We start from the raw sequence: 17,485 nt of genomic DNA, 5'->3' as shown, positions 1-17,485 counted from the left end.
TGGACTGCAGCTTTTGCTTCCTGACTGCTTCAGAAATAGACTGAAGTTTATAAATTTTCTACATCAGATGCTAAAAATAATTTCTAATTCATATAGAAGCAGTTAATAGACTTCCTGTTTAACAAATAAGCAATGTACTATTCCCAATTGCATTAAATTCCATTAACAATTATGAAGTTTAACAATAGCCTTTCAGGTTTGTTGTCTTCCTTCAAATGTATAAACTATGCAGTGATTCCTAAACAGCTCATAATCAACTGAAGAACTCCTCTGCTGTTGAGATTTCTTCAGAGAATTATAGAATGGTTTGGTTTGAAAGGGACCTTAAAAATCATCCAGGTTCCAACCCCCTTGCCCTGCAGGAGGCAGGGACACTTTCCATGAGGCCAGGTTGCTCAGAGCCCCATCCAGCCCAGCCTGGCAAGATGAAGTTTGTTTTACAGTATTCCAGTATGGGAAAGGATTTTTGCTGCCCACTGATGAGTGAAATCATAGCCTATCTGCTAAGCATTAGCACAGCTCAGGGTCAAAGAGAGCTCCTCAGCATGGAGGGAAGGAGGCAAGCCCCTTTTCAGTACTGTAGTGTGCTCGTAACTGTCCCGTCAGAGCCAATAGCACAAGACTCGCACATTTGGCTCCCACATCTCAGAGCTGCAATGCCAGACTGCACACACCCATCACACAGCACTGGGGCTCCTCTCCAAATCCTGTGGCATACCAGTTCCTCAAGACCAACCCACAGGACGCTGCCAGGTCCTGACATTCAGCAGGAGATGATGGACAGCCCATTGCTCAAGTGTCAGTCTGCTTCCATGGTCCTTTCTCCTACAACTTCCATCTGTGGGTATCAGCCTCAGAAGCCCCACACACTGGAAACCCAGTACCATCACAAGACACCTGCCACCACTCAGTGTCACATCTCATGTACAATGCCACAGGTAATCTAAGGAATCCATGGAATATATACATGAAATCTCACTGTAAAGCTTCTAGAAATATCAGATTTCAAGGTAGTACCTAAAGAACTACTGTTCATAACCAGATAAACACATGTAACTAGTTCTGGAATACTAAGCCTGAGGGTGAGGAGAAAAAAAAAAAAAAAAGACAAGATGGATTAAACAAAGCAAGTCAGACAGATTATCAAGATCAAACAGATCACCCAAGTGAAAAGAATGAAGGGTGCATTGAAGAAAACAGCTGAACAGCCAGAACCTCTGCCTGAATAATGGGCTTGAAGTTGTAGGCAGCAAACATGTCCACACATTCAGGCAATAAACCTGTGTCTCCTGAGTGCGAGCAGAAAATTTAAAAAAAGTTGTACTTCATTTCTGCTACAGAACAGATTGCTCACTGGGGTTCACCAGAGTGAAGGCTTTAGGAAAAAAGTATTTTATTTACAATAAAAATAGCCACAAACTAACACGTGTTGGTAGAATCTCACTGTATTTATTCAGCATGAAACAGTTTTTAAGCAATAACTTTTATTTCCTGACTCATGAAAAAAAGACCCCAACTCTACACCTTTTTATGCTAACAGTTAAACTGCAAGACTGAAACAAAAAGATGCTTTTTACATTTCAATTAAACAACTTAAAACCTGCTAGCTCAAGGTAAAAGCCATGATCTTAGGATCTTTGTGAAAGAAAGAAAAAAAAAAAAGAAGGAATGATTGAAGGATTGAAGAAATGTGTAAATGAGAGATGACAGAATTTAGGATGGATAAAATTGTTTTGGCCAAAAATACAAGCAACGCCTAAAAATCTTTAAAATGCCCCTTTGCTGTGGTCAAATTATTAGCAGCTGCCTTTCCAAGCACTTGGTACTTCCTACTGACACAGCTTGCTCACTCACCCGTCCAGTGCATGACTGGGCAATCTTTTAAAGCTCTTCTTACTTCACTCGGTAAGCGCAGGGCATCTTGCAAAAGCAATTGCATGGTCTGGGATCACCACAAACAACTATGTAACTTCTTCAATAGTTGCACCGTTAATTACAAATAAACCAAATTAAAAAATACATAAGAGGACAGCGTTATTGTGAATAAGTATTTTTGCCCTCTGTCAAGATAACTAATTTAATTGCAGATGCCAACTAAAAAACTGGTTGACACCAGCGTTCAAGAACGGGGAAGGAAAGGAACTCCAGCTTCCACGGGAGCTCTATTTTCCATAGCCGTGTCCGTGGCTGATGGAGAGGGGAGGGAAGCTGGAGCTGGCGGCTCCCCACACCGCGGAACACGAAGCAGCGCACACGCGAGAAACCCCCCGCGAAAACCTCGCGGAAGAAAACTTCACCACAGTTCAGCAGCGAGAAGTTTGGCCAAGGCGTTTTACGGACCCCTCGCATGCTCGCTTCAGTGACCCACCTCGCACGGGCAAAGCCTATTCAATGACAATCTCACAGCACGCGTCTGCCCTCCTGCCCCGCGGCGGTGTCCAGCGGCTGCCGCCCCGGGCCCCGCAGCCCCAGCGAGGCAGCCCTCGCCCCCGAAGGGCGTCTCCGCACCAAACACCGAGCCCACCCTCCGCGGACCAAACTTTCCGTGACAACACCGGAGCAAGACCCCGGCTGAAGCGAACACCCACCTCCTCCGCCGCGGCCGGAGGCGCCGCCAAACGCTCCGAGGCGGCCGCCGCCCGACCCGGCCCGGCACGGCCCGCTCCGCCGGAGCCCCGGCGGCTGCCCCGCTGCCCGGACACGTCACTCGGCCGCCGCGGAGCTCGCACTGGCCGCCGGGCGGAGCGCGAGGCCCGGTTGGATTCCAGTTGGCCCCGCCGGTCGGGCGGGCCGGGCCGGGGCGGGCACCTCGTGTCCCCGGAGCCCGCCGCATTCCTGCCGCCGCAGGAACGTGACACGCCCCGGGGCGGGAGCACATCCCGCCGCTCGACCCGAGGCCCTGCTGGCGGGGGACAGCCCCGCGAGGCGTCGGTGCGCGGGCGGAGACCGGGAGGGCAGCCGGGCCTGGGCTGGACAGTTCGGCACACTCAGCCTCATGCCCACGAACAGCCCCTGAACACGCCAGGGTACAAACTGGGCCACGGCGCTATTTTGGGTTTTAATCTCATTTATAACTTGGAATCCAGTAATAGTTTTCAAATTAAATGGTATCTAGAGACACTGGCACCTCATGCCGAATTTTATTTTCCTTTTTGCATCTTTCTTGTGTGGCAGTCCTCACAGGGAGCATCTCTGCAGACCAGCACTGACCAAGCCAACCACACAGCCACCCAAAGCCTGTGCCACTCAGGCACAGAATGCTTGTCCTGAGAGTAACACCAACCACTTGTACACTCAGGACTGACCATGCCACGTAGTTAAAATAAAGAAAACCTTTACAAGATGCAATCATTTTGCAAATGTGTACCTTACAAATATATCCATGTACACATCTGTCACACTTCAACAAAAATAAATGCTCTTAAGTACATTATAAATTCTTAAATAAATTATAAGTCATTACAATAGTAATTGTAGTTGTTAAGTATTATCTGTAATCTTTGGATCACTTTTAAAAATAAAATCTTCAAGCTGAATGCTGATCAAAGATCCGTGTGTCATCCAGCAGTGATCCCCCACCTATCTAAGTAAACTCATTCTATAGGGAGCAATAAAATACACTCAGTAAATAGTAAATTCATTATCATTACAGGAAATTGTTACTAGAAAATGGTGGCATTTGACTAATCCGCCTTTTCCCTACATTTTCCTTTTGTCTGTAGTTTAACAACACATATTCACAATTATCCAAGTCTTTGTGTGGGTTCTGAATCAGAAAGTTTTTTAAATTATTAATTTCAAAAAATGCTTCCATTTTCACAAAGTTATTTCTTTTTAATGCAGTTCATCATGACATTGACTCAGAATATCTTTCATATAGACCTAATTGTCTTGTTTGCTGTGTAAGAAAGCAAACAAGACAATTGGGCCATATGTCAGAGTTAAGGCCAGGAATACCTTTATGATGTTCAGCTCATATCAGAGACCTCTCACTTCCATCAGAGACCATTTTATCCTGTTGTTTCTGTGATTTTTAAAATATGTTGCATATCACTCACACCAAGCTATCATTTCAGGAACTGAAATGGTGGGGAATCAATCTTGGGCAAACTGTTTAATAAGTATTTATCATTAGAAGCTACTTTAAAAACAGACACATACCTCGACCAACTACAACTAGCTTGATTCTGTAATTAAAAATACCATTTACTAGCAACATCCTTCTCCTTTTCACACTTATCTCACAATCTATCTGCATTAAATTCTCTCTTTCATAACTACCTTTCACAGATTCTTATCTTTCACAATTATCTTAGACAAATTGAAATCTCTAAGACTTCTTGTGAACCTTTTTGATCTTTGACTACTCCTTCTTTTGATTCTGGTGACCATGCATATGTTCCAATAAAAGATTGCTGTGGAAACCTTGTTGGATGAATTCAACAATAGCAGATCAACTTATAAAAAAGAAAAACTAACTTTCAAAATAACTTGCACTTTCCTACTGTTTTATAAGGCAACAGCCTATTAACAGTAATAATTAGCACCCTAATCATTGCAATCACAAATTCATTATTCATCCATCCATAATTAGTTGTCAATAATTAGAGTACAGATAACAGCTGTCTCCACTGTTCACATGATGGTTTTTATAACCAAATTCTAAGAAGTTGATGTTTAAATTGGTTTTACTGGTGATATTTGCATGAGACCTCACCAAAATTAACTTGCTCTTATTTCTGATTACTGAGGCTTCAGGAAAGATACTTTTCCTCCAAGCTACTGCACAGAAGTCATCTACCCCACACATCCTCACCATACATCTACACCATTCACCTACTCCAGCTTATGTACCAGGATCTTAAGGACACCATCAGCCCTGGCCAGTGTCCTGACTCCCTGTGACACAGTGCCATGAAGGTGGGATGCCTTTTTTCTCACTCCTTGGAAATTGGCATGGTTGAATGTACACCTAAATTTATAACACCTAAAGACAGCATTCCAATAGCCTGCTTTCCAAAATACTGCCTGAAATAAACAAAACTACTAAAACTTATCCAATTCCCCAGGAAAGCCCAGTTTTCTCAGATTCTTCCATTTAACAAGTGGTGTAGCTGGCACTTTTTCCTAGGGAGTATTCATCCACTGGAAATTCTGTATTTCTAATTGTGTCCCCCATGAAGACAGTACATCATCTGCTTACTGTAATCTCTCAGAAACGCTCCAAGCCAGGACATCCAATGAGCTTGCTTAACTTGAGCATCTGCAGAACACATGCTGAAGCCTTGCAAAGTTACAGGTCCCCTCTACTTTTCTTACCAAACCAGATTGAGTGACAGTACTTTTTTAAATTTATATATATAATACATACAATATAATATATATTTTTAAAAATAAAACCAAACCACAGTTTTCCTAAATTCAGACTTTTATTACATCAAAAACAACTTTTGGGTTTATAAAAACATTGCTTTTTCATATTCTGCTTTGATGCCTACTGCTGACCCATCTTCCACATCTTCCTGAAGTACCAGCACCACTACTGGGAGACAGTTCCTCAATTCTGAGCACACCAATACAAGTTAACCTAACAACTGAATTTTATAATATTGTGGTCTTTTACCAGCACTAGAACATCTTTCATTAATGTGTTTCATTTCACTTCTTTCCTACTTTTACGACGAGTATTTGCAAGTCAAATTCTCAGACTGCCAATTCAGACAGACTAGGTATAAATTTTCCTATATTTTAATATTTCTCAGGAGCAGAGCCGTTGTGTTACATCATCTCCTTGTTGTCATGGGTAGTACAATAGTGATAGTACAGCTGATGCTATAACTTCTTGTGATGGGTTGACCTTGGCCAGCAACCAGACCCTCACCCAGTTGCTCTCTCATTCCCCCTTGGCAGGAGGACTGAGGGAGAAAATAATATGGAAACCTTGTAGGTCAAAATGAAGACAAGAAAATCCCTTAGCAATTACTGTCATGAGCCAAACAGACTCAACTTGGGGAAATTTTACTTTTTGTCAATTAAAATTAAAAATGAGATGGTAACAGAGACAAAACTAAAAAAACCCCCCTCTCTGTTCTTCCTTTGCACCAGGCTCAACATCACTGTATTCCCAACTCCTTGGCCTCCTCCACCCTGAGGGGCACAGTGGGATGGGAACCAGGGTTGTGGTCAGTCGATAACAGCTCCTCCCAGTGCTTCTTCCTACTCTGATTTCTCCCCTGCTTTAGTGTGGGTGCTTCCCACAGGATGCAGTCCTTCAGGATAAACCTGCTCCTTCAGGGCCTCCTCAATGGGCTGCAGGTGAATCTGCTCTAATGCCCTGGAGCAGCTTCTCCCCCTCCTTTTCACTGAACTTGATGCTTGCAGAGATATTTATTTCACTTTGTTCTCCTCACTCCTGTGCAGCATTTTTTGCCCTTCTTTACCTATGTTTCCCCGCAGTGCCTCCACCGTGGCTCAGCCACGCCCTGTGGTGGGCAGCTGGATATGGCTGTGTCTGGCTGGAACCGGCTGTGTCCAGCTGGAATCGGCTGTGCCCGGCTGGAATCGGCTGTGCCCGGCTAGAATCGGCTGTGCCCGGCTGGAATCGGCTGTGCCCGGCTAGAATTGGCTGTGTCTGGCTGGAACTGGCTGGGACAGGGCACTCCCATCCCAGACAGTCATATGCACAAGTTGTTTCTATAACACAACATTCCTACTTCCAGTTTTTTCACTGTTCTCTGATGCCTCTTCTTCATCCTGAAGCTGATAAAGGGAAAAACTTAAGTGAATTTCCTCTCAGGAGCACCACAAAGTGCTGAGGCCATGCAACCCTGAAAGACAAATGCAGCTTTTGGCTGAAGCACAACTGTTCCCAGGGAAAGAAAGGAGCTACTAGTGTAATACAAGACTCTGAGAAGACTTTATATCAAATACTATGTACAACTCTACACTGCCAACATGTAATAAAAATAAATTCAAGTGGGAAAAGTGACAAGCAGAGTATTAGGATTGCTGGGAAAACAAAAGAGCAGATTGATTTGTACTCATGAATATGCACAAGAGTCTCCAGTGGTAAAAAATAATTATGTAAGATAAAAAGGCAGTGATGATACAAGAATAAATTACTTTAAATTAGAACAGACTTTAGGCTCTTTCAGGGAAGGGCAATATATTGCTTAGCAATTTTGATGCCCTAAAAAGTTTTTAAACTTAGCCTCAACCAGTGTTACAATAATATTCAATATGATGCTGAGAGAAAAAGAGTTAAAGCATCAGAAAAACTACATATTCAATATGTAACCCCAACCTGGTCAGCAGCATACAATGTAACAACCAGTTCCATCTACCTCACCCAAAAGCCTCCTAGCTTTTTTCTGATTTCATTCTTAATGAGTCCTTAGGAAGGCTGCTGCTGCTTTCCAGGATACACTTTCTTGCTGTAACTACAACCCACAAAACAAGATGAACAAGATCTTGTTGGATGCTATGTGCCTACTCTATGCAAACCTCCATGCAAAAGTACTCCATACACTCCTGTAGTTTGTCTGCATGACTTTGTTTTTCAAGGTATCATAGATTTGATACCTTGATTTACACTTAAAAGATCCTGACAGCAGAACTGGAAGGTTCAGAAACATAGGAAATTCAACTCTCTACCTTCTACAAAATTAGTCCTTTCTCGGATACATTTTGTCCCCTTCTTAAGCAAGCTCCATGCTTAAACTTGAACAAGCACAACTTTGGTAACAAAATGCAGTGTTCACCTGTTGTGATAAGGCACGAAATGATGACACAGACACTGCTGCTCTCGAGGGGAACAAAAAAGAAGAAGAAGCACTTTATTTTCTGACTCCAACATTTATAGTTTTCCAAAGGTGACAGTGGATTGGAGGGTGACAGTGCCACCTCTCCAATGCCACTGGACAGACCAAGGGGCCATCAATTCTCTCCACCTCCATGAAAGAATGCAAAACATAGGTTATTTACAGAACTGTGTGTAAGAAAGTTTGTTGAAAGAATGTAAACATCAGAAGGCTTAACAAAGTCTTACAAAATCAGGGCGACATTCACCTGGTAAACTGCTTTTAGCAGTAGAAGCAGCAAGGCAAGAGAAAGCAGTTGCAGATCTATATTGCAATATATAAATCCAAGCAAATACCTGGAGCTGCCAGAATCAATTATCAGTACTAGAACCTCACAATTCTTTACAGTGGCAGAGGACAGAGTGGTGAAAATACTGTCAAGCTTATATAGCACGCTAATGTGAGCCAAGCAGTCAAAGGAGAAGAGGCAGCTACAATCATATGAAGAAAGAAAAATTTCAAATGTAATGCATCTGACAAAGCCAGTATTAAATTTCCACTCTCTCTGCTCAGGTCATATTCCTAAGGACTCAGAAGGTGCCTCTCAGAATACCCACACACAACAGCAGCAAGCAATGGCACAGCCAGTTTCTTTGCTTTATTTGTGGACAGGTGAGCAGGCTCCAGTTCTTCCAAGCTTAGCCTGTCTGCCATCTTGAACTATGAACAAGGTCTGCTGTGGCCTTGCAGGTTTGCTGTATCATCATCTTTCCACCCCACTCACCAGTGTGCAACTTAGGGAAAAGCAGAAGGCACAGTGTGCTGCAAAATACTTGTTCCTGCTCTGTGGCACCACCACTTGCAGAACATGCTAATTAGTCAATCAGATCCAGTGCATGAAATGTCTCCTCCAACACTGGAAACCCATCTGGGGGCTGACAACTACATCAGCAGGCATGGTTTACTTCATTAATGGCCACTGCTTGCATTTTTTGCTCCAATTTAATTAACAGTGCAATGACACAAGACCAAAAGACTGTCATTGCTGTGTTACATTGTCAGCCCAAGTCTGCTCCAGTATTTTTCTGAGAATATGTTTAACACTACCAAGTCAAATGTACTTACCTATTAATTGAAACACCTGAATAGCAAAACAATAACATTTAAATTAATTTTACAGATCATTCACCAAAAGAAAAAAAAAAAAGAAAAAAAAAAGAAAAAAAAAGGGGGACTTTACTCATACAAACAGTATTATACATTGTTCTTCTTATCCCAGTCTGTACTCGCACACATCTCACAGTTAGTGGAGCTGTACACATGAATGTCATGATTCTGCTTTAGTTAACCTCAGGGACTTCACTGCAGAGGCAGCCAACCAGTTGCTTGCACTGTGCATTCTTATAAGAATAATTAAAGTACCAGTAATGATGCTGGGTTCCTTGGACTCACTTTTTCTAAAAAGCATCAGAAATAATTTCCTGAAAAACATCCTGAAAGAAATGCTCAGAACTGTATTTTAGTATTTTGCAATGGGGCAAGTTTTTGGTCTTCATGTTCATGTTTTGTTTTTTATTTAAGGTAGCTTATACTAAACTATGAAGTGTCATGTGGTACCAAATGAAGTGTCTTCATGGTCAGAGCCTAATGCAAAAATGGACCACACACTTCAAATACCCAACCAGAAGGGTCATTCCTAAGAGATGGTTTTTAACTGTTTTTAATACACACCTTACATATAGCACAGCTTCTAGTGTTCTAAACATGCTTACGGGAATAACACATTAAATGCTAGTGTAGGGACATTGGTTTACAAGATTTTTATAGCTATTTCCATGAATATGACATTACCTTTGTCACGTTTAACATTGCAAAATAAATCATTTTAGTGCATGCACTGCAAAAAACTGTTTAAGCTACAAATAACAAGTAAAAAAATAACAGGCATTATTTTAATCAGGAAATTAAAATCACGATAGACAGTTATTCAATAAAATACTTTTATTTATGTACAGTTTAAAGGTGCTTTTCAACAAATGTTATATTGTACAAAAGCAGAATTAAGTTTGCTTAACACTTCACTTTAAGGGGGAGTCTCCCTGAGGTTAAAGGTTTCTTATAACTGCATATCACATCAATATTTAATCCATGTTATCAGGAAAACACAGAAACACTCTGAATGATTTGGACATGGATATTTAGTGGAAGATGGGCCTGACAGCATGCATTGAAAACTACTAGACAAAAATATCGCAGTGGTAATGTGACTCCAAGATCATGACCAGTACTGCAAGTAAGAATAAAAATAAAAAACTGGTGGATTCAGGGGGGGAAACAATGACAATTTTGGAAAAAAAAACATAGGCTAGAAATGGAAGAAAACACAAACTGAGATTTAGGAATGTTGTATGAAGACTGTAAGAACCAGATGACTGGACAAGGACGTCTCAGATCAGAACACCTTTCTTTAAAAAAATGAAAAAAACCAAACCAAATCAACTGACCACCATTATCCCCACCACAGTTTGCTGTTTTGGGTTCTTGCTATTTGGGTTTTTTTTAAAAAAAAGCTTCAGAAAGATGACACAAACACCACTCCTCAAATAAGCTTGTTCAACAAGAAAGCAGAGCCAACTCCCTAGCAGTCACCTTGGCAAACAAATAACTCACCTAAAATCACGTTATGCAAGTAAGTTTTCCAAATCCACAGCAGCATACTCTGTGACCCAATCCAAACACTACGGAAGCTGACTGAATTTTTCTAAATTGTGGATGAAACTGTGTAAGAAGGCCCAACAGGATGCGATTCATTTCACTTCAACAAAATTTACAGCCACATATGGCTACTCTACCTTTAGGCTGAAAAGGATCACTTAGTTATAAGTACCAAATCCCTAGTTCAAGCACTGTTTCAGACTTGTTTCAGAGCAACGTGACTTCCACAATAATAAACCAGAAAATCCTCCTAAAGGGAGCAGTCAATAGACACTGAAGAATCCCAGAAGTCTGGGATTGGAAGACACCTTACAAATTATTTAGTGTCAACCCTCCTGCTGTAGTCAGGGACACCTTCCACTACACCAGGTTGTTCAAAGCCCCATTCAACCTCACCCTGAACACTTCCAGGGATGGACTATCCACAAGTTCTCTGAGCAACCTGTTCCAGTGCCTCACCACCCTCATGGGGAACAATTTCTTGCTAATATAATCTAACTCTCCCCTCTTTCAGTTTAAAGTCATTACCCTTGTCCTATCACGACATGCCCCTATAAAAGGTCCTCTTACACTCAAGTATAAAAAAAGAGGCTCTGTGTAACACAACTTGTAACTCCAACACTAGGCCATGAAAAGGATGAAGAAGAAAGGTTGTCTGTATTTCTGTGTGTTGTATTTCTAGCTGGACTGTACTCTTAAACTAAGAGAAATAAAATAAGTGGTGATATTTGCTTTACTGCATAGCTTTCTTGCTCTAGCAGGTCTACCAGTGTTTAGGTTAACAGGGGCTCTAAAATATCATTCATTATATAGTTAAAACATGCAAACCCTTACAGTCTTTTTGTGAAAAAACTCACACTAGGATGTAAACTAAAAAAAAACTGCATTACGATAATAAAAACATAATTTTAATGAAAGATTTAAAATTCAATTAATAAAGTTATACACAATAATATAAAATATTAAACTTTAAACATCAGGTGCTATGACATAAATTTCCACCTGTTTTTTTTTAGTCTCAATTCACTACTAACCCCCACCCTCCATATTCTTTTATTTTAGCATATAGGAACTTCACATTCTTTAGCCAGCCACTATAAGAATTACACACTCATCACAAACTTTTTCTGATGATTCTATTTTCTGTGACGATTCTTCAGAATTCTGTAGCTGGGATTTTAACAATTATTACCTTGTTTTATTAAATCCAAACCTTCAAGTTTTAGGCTTCATAGAGTACACCATCATTCTGATACCTGATGACTTATTCTCTGCCTTTCTCTCTACATCTCCTGCAAGTGAGGTTTGGATTCTGCACGATATGCATTCAGATCATATTTTTTTGGTTCCATAGCCAAGGAATTCATCCCTCTGGTTTCTTCCAAAGTACTTTTAACATTACTTTCCCACATACAACTCCTCAAGACAGGTACACCATTTCAAACTTTTGAGAACCCTTCTTACCATAGGATGGTGCCCAGGCAAGCAACACTGCAACTTCATTCTGCCCAGCTTAAAAATAAGAAGATAGATAAAATCTAAATTTGGAGCTATTGCATATCAGCACAATAACAGACAGGGTTGCTGTGTAAAATTACTGTGACCCTCACAGCCTGGTTTTGAATGGGCAATTTCAGATATTCACCACTTCACCATTGCCAACAAGATGTGCCTATGTATTTGCGATCTAAAGTAAGAAGCTTCCTCCCTGTCACAGAACAGCAATTCAACTCTGTGCTCACACAGAATGAATTAGGGAACACAGCAACCCGACCACTCCCTTCACTCAGAACAAATCAAAGGCATTCCCACCAAAAATTAATAAAATGGGGCTGTTTACACCAAAGAGTGCTTCCCTCACACATTTAAAACAATATGCTCCACCATAGATCAGTTCACAAAGTCTCTAATTCATGGCTTGATGTAAAATTCTTCACAGCTTGGGCTTGCCTAGTCTTAACGCTTTGGGAAATAAATCTGTGTAGCAGTCATGTCACACAGAGTTCCAATTAACCACTTCTTTAAATCTCATTTGTTCCGTGCACCAAAATTAATACCCCTGTCATTCTCCTGCCACTAGGCGTCACTCTCTTCTATCGTGATCTTCATCCCTCCACCTGCTTCCCAACACTTCACCCAGGAACCATCAAACCAATATTTTAATATCCATCACCATCAGTTCCTATCTAAAGAGCAACCCAGTTTCTCAGGTAAAGGAAAAGATTTTTGTGATGTGGCAGATAAAGTGCAAAGGATTGTTAGTGTTGCTTGGTATGTTCTTTGAAGTTAAATAAAAATATTAAAACAACCAAACTCCTACAGGAGGTAATACGTGCTTTCTTCCACAGAGGAGTCACCTCAGATTCTGAAACCATCTAAAACTAAGTGCATTCCCAAATATAAAAGGAACCATAACAGAAGTACTAATGGAACGAATTGCATGACCCCTCACATGGGACATACAAACAAAATAATTTTACAATCAAGCAGCATTTTTTTCAAGGGCGACACAGAGTCACCTTCTGGTATTGCCATTTGTATTTCATTGATTCCAAGTCCAGAAGGGACTTTGGATTAGCTACCAAACCACTCATATGGCAAAGGCTGGATCTCCACATGCATGGTTTTGGTGGATAAAAACTCCTCCCATACTGAGGGCAACCTGAAAACTACAATTTGACAGCAAACACTCCATTATTTTCTTTGCCCCTTAAGTGCGCTTAAAAGCAAAAAAGAACAAAAGACAATACCCAAAAACCCCAAAGCCATAAACTGACCAACAACAAACCCAAACCCGGGCCACGACTGCATTCTACCACTGACCAGTTCTGCCACTTGGAATGATTCACTGGCACACAGAAAATAGGTACCCATGCATACCTAACTTGGATCATAATTGATCTTAATAAACAATTTAACATAATTTTCAGTATCTCTACCATATGTTAAATAGGATTCAAGCTAAACTTGATTCAAGCTGAGCTTAATAGATGACTTACTGTAAAGCCACTTTGAAGCATTAGGAAAAAAACCACGCCAGTAGGGAGCACATCACTACTAAATTATGAAATACTGTCCAGCCTGACAAATTGTTAGTGTAATTCATAACGAGGTTGAAGTTCTTATATGTATACACATAATAAACACAAACAATGCTTTTCAACACTTGTGATGCACACGGACTGCTACCAGCAAGGAGTCACTGCATCAATGAGCTTCTTGCAAAATCTTCTAGTTCATGTGCAGAGAATGACTTTGCATTGTATTCTTCTGTTATCCTGCTGAGAAATTGTTGTTTCAGTGCTATATCCGCTTCTTTTGATGTGTTTCACCATTTAATTTTCCATTTTCCACTGCTTTATTTTCGAAGTTCCAGTCAGTTGGGCTGAGGAGTTGCTGAGTTTTTTTGTATGTCCAGTATGGGTTAAGTATTAGCGTAACAGCAAATAATCCCGAGAATAAAACAACAAAGTGAAGAAGTCCCAGATTTTCTATAATAGAATTCCAATTGAAAATACACACCCACCACATGTGGTAGGTAAGAATCATGCGGCAGTGAAACAGATGGATCATCACCCACTGGTTTGCCTTCCAGAAAAAGGTGTTAGCACGGCCAGCCTAGAAAAATAAGAACACAAAGTATGCAGAAGTGAAACTGTTACTTCAAGATAAGGAACTGAGGAATCTCTAGAACTAATACAAATGCCCAGCTTTTATATACACACTCTCAGGCACTTTTTCCTCATAATGCAATGTTACTATTAATGCAATATATATAATAGAATCTTAAACTTGGTATGGATCTATACCATCCCACTGTGCACATGCACACAGCAGCACACAGACCGATGTGGAGGCCTGCACAAGTGCCATCATGACAAAAGCAGGTATGACAATAACACAGGTGTCAGTTGGATAAATGCAGTTTTGATGAGAAACTACCCAAACAAACCACACAGATTATCTACAGACAAGTGAAACGCATGTAACCTGTTACAAACGTAATCTGAAAATTATCACTTTCTTACCTTCAGAAGCATCCAGGAAATGCATGTTGAGGGAGTACTCATCTCCAGCAACATTCCCATCAAAGGCAGGTAATGTCCAGATTTCACATTAATTACTAAACCAGCCAAGCCACCAAAAGCAAGCAAATGATGAACTACTAAGAAAACATCAAATGTTCTAAAAATAATGTTGGACACATGAACCGCTACATTTTCAAGCAAGAAAAATCCAGCTGCTATTAAACAGTTAAACCAACTCCACTTTTGCTGCGAATAGACTTTGTCAGCATGAAAAACAGGATCTATGAGCAAAGCCCATAGCCCAGCAACACAACTCTGAAGTCCAAAGACACCACGTGTGACTGCCATATTCCAAAACACCTTCTCCTTTGCATACAAGGCACGGTAAGTGGTACTTCTCCAAGAAGACAACCAGTGAGAGACAAGAAATACTCCCAAGTAGATTAAAAAACCAGCAGCTAAAAATGTCAAACGAATTTCCCATAAGAGATAGTCCCAGTCAAAAATGGTCCCAAACACTGGATCATCATTTGTAGGATTCATTTCTTCTCTTTTGACACTTCTCATCCCCACTATAGTCTCCTTCATGCCTATTTAGCCTCTGCTATTATGCAAACCAGTAAGCATGAACTCTTCCATCTGGAATAACAATAAAAAAATATAGTAAATTTTAAAGTACATAAATATATACAGACTCAAAACCATAGAGGGCTCACATCCACTGCAGTTATCACTTTGGTCCTGTTGCCATTAGGCACAGCCATCCCAAAGACAGGTAGACCGACAAAAAAAACATAAGCAACAACATTTGCAACTAGCCCATGAAGTCCCTACCAGTTCAAAGTAATGCACTGAAGCAGAAGCAGAAGAGGGTCAAGTAGGAATGCAAGAAAGAGGAAGAGAAAATACAATAAGCAAACCTTGTTTCGTTACTTATGAAACTTTTATTTCAACAGCATTGCACAGTTATTGTCCTACTCCCCTGCCTTTCCCACACTGATTTTACAGCATTTGCTACAGCTTTGGGTGCAATTCAGAATCTCAAATACAGATCCAAGACATAAAACTACAGAAAACTAATGCAGTAAGGGAGACTACTTACATCAAAAAGGGGCTATAATGATCATGGCTCAAAACAAGACTCTGCAATTAAGCCTCTTTCCAAAAAAAACCACAACATATTCAAAAATAGAAAAAGAGTATGGAATGCAGACAAGCAACATTATTACATACTATTAGCAACATCAGTGTAATTAGCTGAACAGCTCAACATTAGGTGCCTTAAGTTGTCTGAAACTTCCTGAACACACAGTAGTTTAAAAACACAGGCTTGTGGGGAAGGACAATCCAGATAATACTGAAATATTTAAACTGAAGTTTTATGAACCATATAGGAGATACGAGCCCGACATACGATACCCGCCGCAGCCTGTGAGCGCTGAACACCACAGTGCGTTTGGCAGTCTGGTGAACGCAAGCGAAAAGGCCACAAAGACCGCCGAGGGCACAGCGCCCGGCGAGAAGCTGCCGCCGTGCTTCAGCAGGCAGCAAACGCCACCAGCGTTCCCCGTGCTGCCCCTACTCGCCCTGCCCTTCGCTCGCAGGTGCCCCGCTACAAGAAGGAGGATGGCCCGGAGCCCCGAAGGCCCTTCGCCACCCCACGGCACCACAGCCGGCGAGACTGACTCCAAGTCCCAGCAGCCCTCCCGCATCTCCTCGGGGAAAACCAGGGCAAAACACACCAACTCCACGGCACGACCAGGCCCTGAACGGCGTGACCCACTACCGCAAGCCCCGGCTCTAGCAGGGCCGCGACAGCTCCTCCGCCCCCGCACAGACACGGCACCGACGCCCCTCGTAACCCTCCCGTGCCCCCGGGGCCGCCGAGCCCCTCACGCACACCTAGGGACCGGCCCCGAAGCGCAAACCCCGCTCCTCACCCACAGCGCTGCCCGCAATGACGGGACGGCTCTTGCCGGCTCCGGGACTGCCCTGCCCGTTCCCCCAGGAGCGCCCGGCCCGGTCCGACCGCCTGGGGAGGCCCCGACCCGGCTCGACCCACCGGCCCCTCAGCGCCGCCCGCAGCCGCCGGGCGCCCTCTGCGCACGCGCCGCCGTCAGCAGCAACCACCGGGCGCCGCGGGATGGGGGGAAGGAGATGGGGCTGTACCACTCGGGCAGGGGAGCCTTGTTGAAATGGTGCCTTTCTCTGTCTGAGGGCAGCGCCGAGCACCGCCACCACTGCGGGGGTGACACTCGATAGACGCCTGCTCAGCGAGATCGATGTGAAAAAGAAATATCAGCCGTGGCATAGGCAGTACATTTCTCTATAATTATCCAGTCTCATTAAAGACAGCAAGTTATGAAATGCATGTCAGTGGTGTTCTGCTACATGATTCTCTTCGTATTTGTGACAGCTGGTGTTGTCATCCCAGTGACTCAGGCTGAATCGCCCGCGGTCACTGCAACTACGCCGGGAGGCTTCCTGGGCCGTGTGACACCCGCGGTGTACTTTGTCTTCAACAGGAGTGACTGCCAGGGATCCTCAATTTCGCCAGGGGAATGCTCAGACCCACAACAAATCAGGTGATTCCTCAAAAAGGGGCGACCAAAAAAGACAAAATCAAACCACAACTTCTGTCACATGGAAGATTGGCCTAGAACAGCTGAAATCCTAACCTGAGTCTACCCTACCTATGGTGGGAGACCAGAGCTGGAAAATCTTCATCGGCAGTCTGACAGGTTCTTGGTTTCCAGACAGGGAGAGGGAAGGGCTGCCATTCTCTCTGGAAAACTGGTCCTGACACCACAGCAGGATAACTGGTCAGCAGGAGCTTTGTGCATTTGCTTTTAATTGCTAACGTGATGCCAGGGTCTGCAGCAGACTGGCGAGTTCTGTGAAAAGTGAGATCTGTTTGTACGCCAGCTCAATTGTTTTCATACA

At 42.5% G+C, this 17,485-nt stretch overlaps 2 protein-coding genes across 7 annotated transcripts in view; both read right to left on the bottom strand.

Annotated features, from left to right (window-relative positions):
• ARHGEF10 (Rho guanine nucleotide exchange factor 10) overlaps window positions 1–2,727 on the bottom strand; it is a 106,712-nt gene extending 103,985 nt beyond the window's left edge. For 3 of the 5 annotated variants that reach the window (XM_041420554.1, XM_041420569.1, XM_041420579.1), the window contains exon 1: window positions 2,589–2,727. The gene's annotated coding sequence lies outside the window, so the exon portion shown is untranslated. Of the gene's footprint in view, window positions 1–1,854; window positions 1,871–2,588 lie in introns of those variants that run through there. The other 2 variants (XM_041420590.1, XM_041420563.1) reach the window with 2 other exon arrangements.
• Window positions 2,728–9,785: 7,058 nt separating this feature from the next.
• On the bottom strand, window positions 9,786–16,636 carry CLN8 (CLN8 transmembrane ER and ERGIC protein). 2 transcript variants are annotated; one of them, XM_041420745.1, is made up of 4 exons: window positions 16,483–16,636; window positions 15,645–15,699; window positions 14,543–15,181; window positions 9,786–14,132 (listed from the first exon to the last, which is right to left on the bottom strand). In XM_041420745.1, the coding sequence occupies exons 3-4, from the start codon at window positions 15,128–15,130 to the stop codon at window positions 13,818–13,820; spliced, it is 903 nt and encodes a 300-aa protein (XP_041276679.1). In that variant the 5' UTR covers window positions 15,131–15,181; window positions 15,645–15,699; window positions 16,483–16,636; the 3' UTR covers window positions 9,786–13,817. The 2 variants fall into 2 exon arrangements, with proteins under 2 accessions (XP_041276679.1, XP_041276670.1); XM_041420736.1 differs by lacking the exon at window positions 15,645–15,699.
• Between the last annotated feature and the right edge of the window lie 849 nt (window positions 16,637–17,485).

This window comes from Onychostruthus taczanowskii, unplaced genomic scaffold (assembly GCF_017590055.1).
Source record: "Onychostruthus taczanowskii isolate IOZ18803 unplaced genomic scaffold, ASM1759005v1 scaffold11, whole genome shotgun sequence".
In the NCBI taxonomy this organism is placed as follows: domain Eukaryota; kingdom Metazoa; phylum Chordata; class Aves; order Passeriformes; family Passeridae; genus Onychostruthus; species Onychostruthus taczanowskii.
The sequence above is the reverse complement of the archived record's forward strand: the minus strand, read 5'-3'. Positions and strand labels throughout refer to the sequence as shown.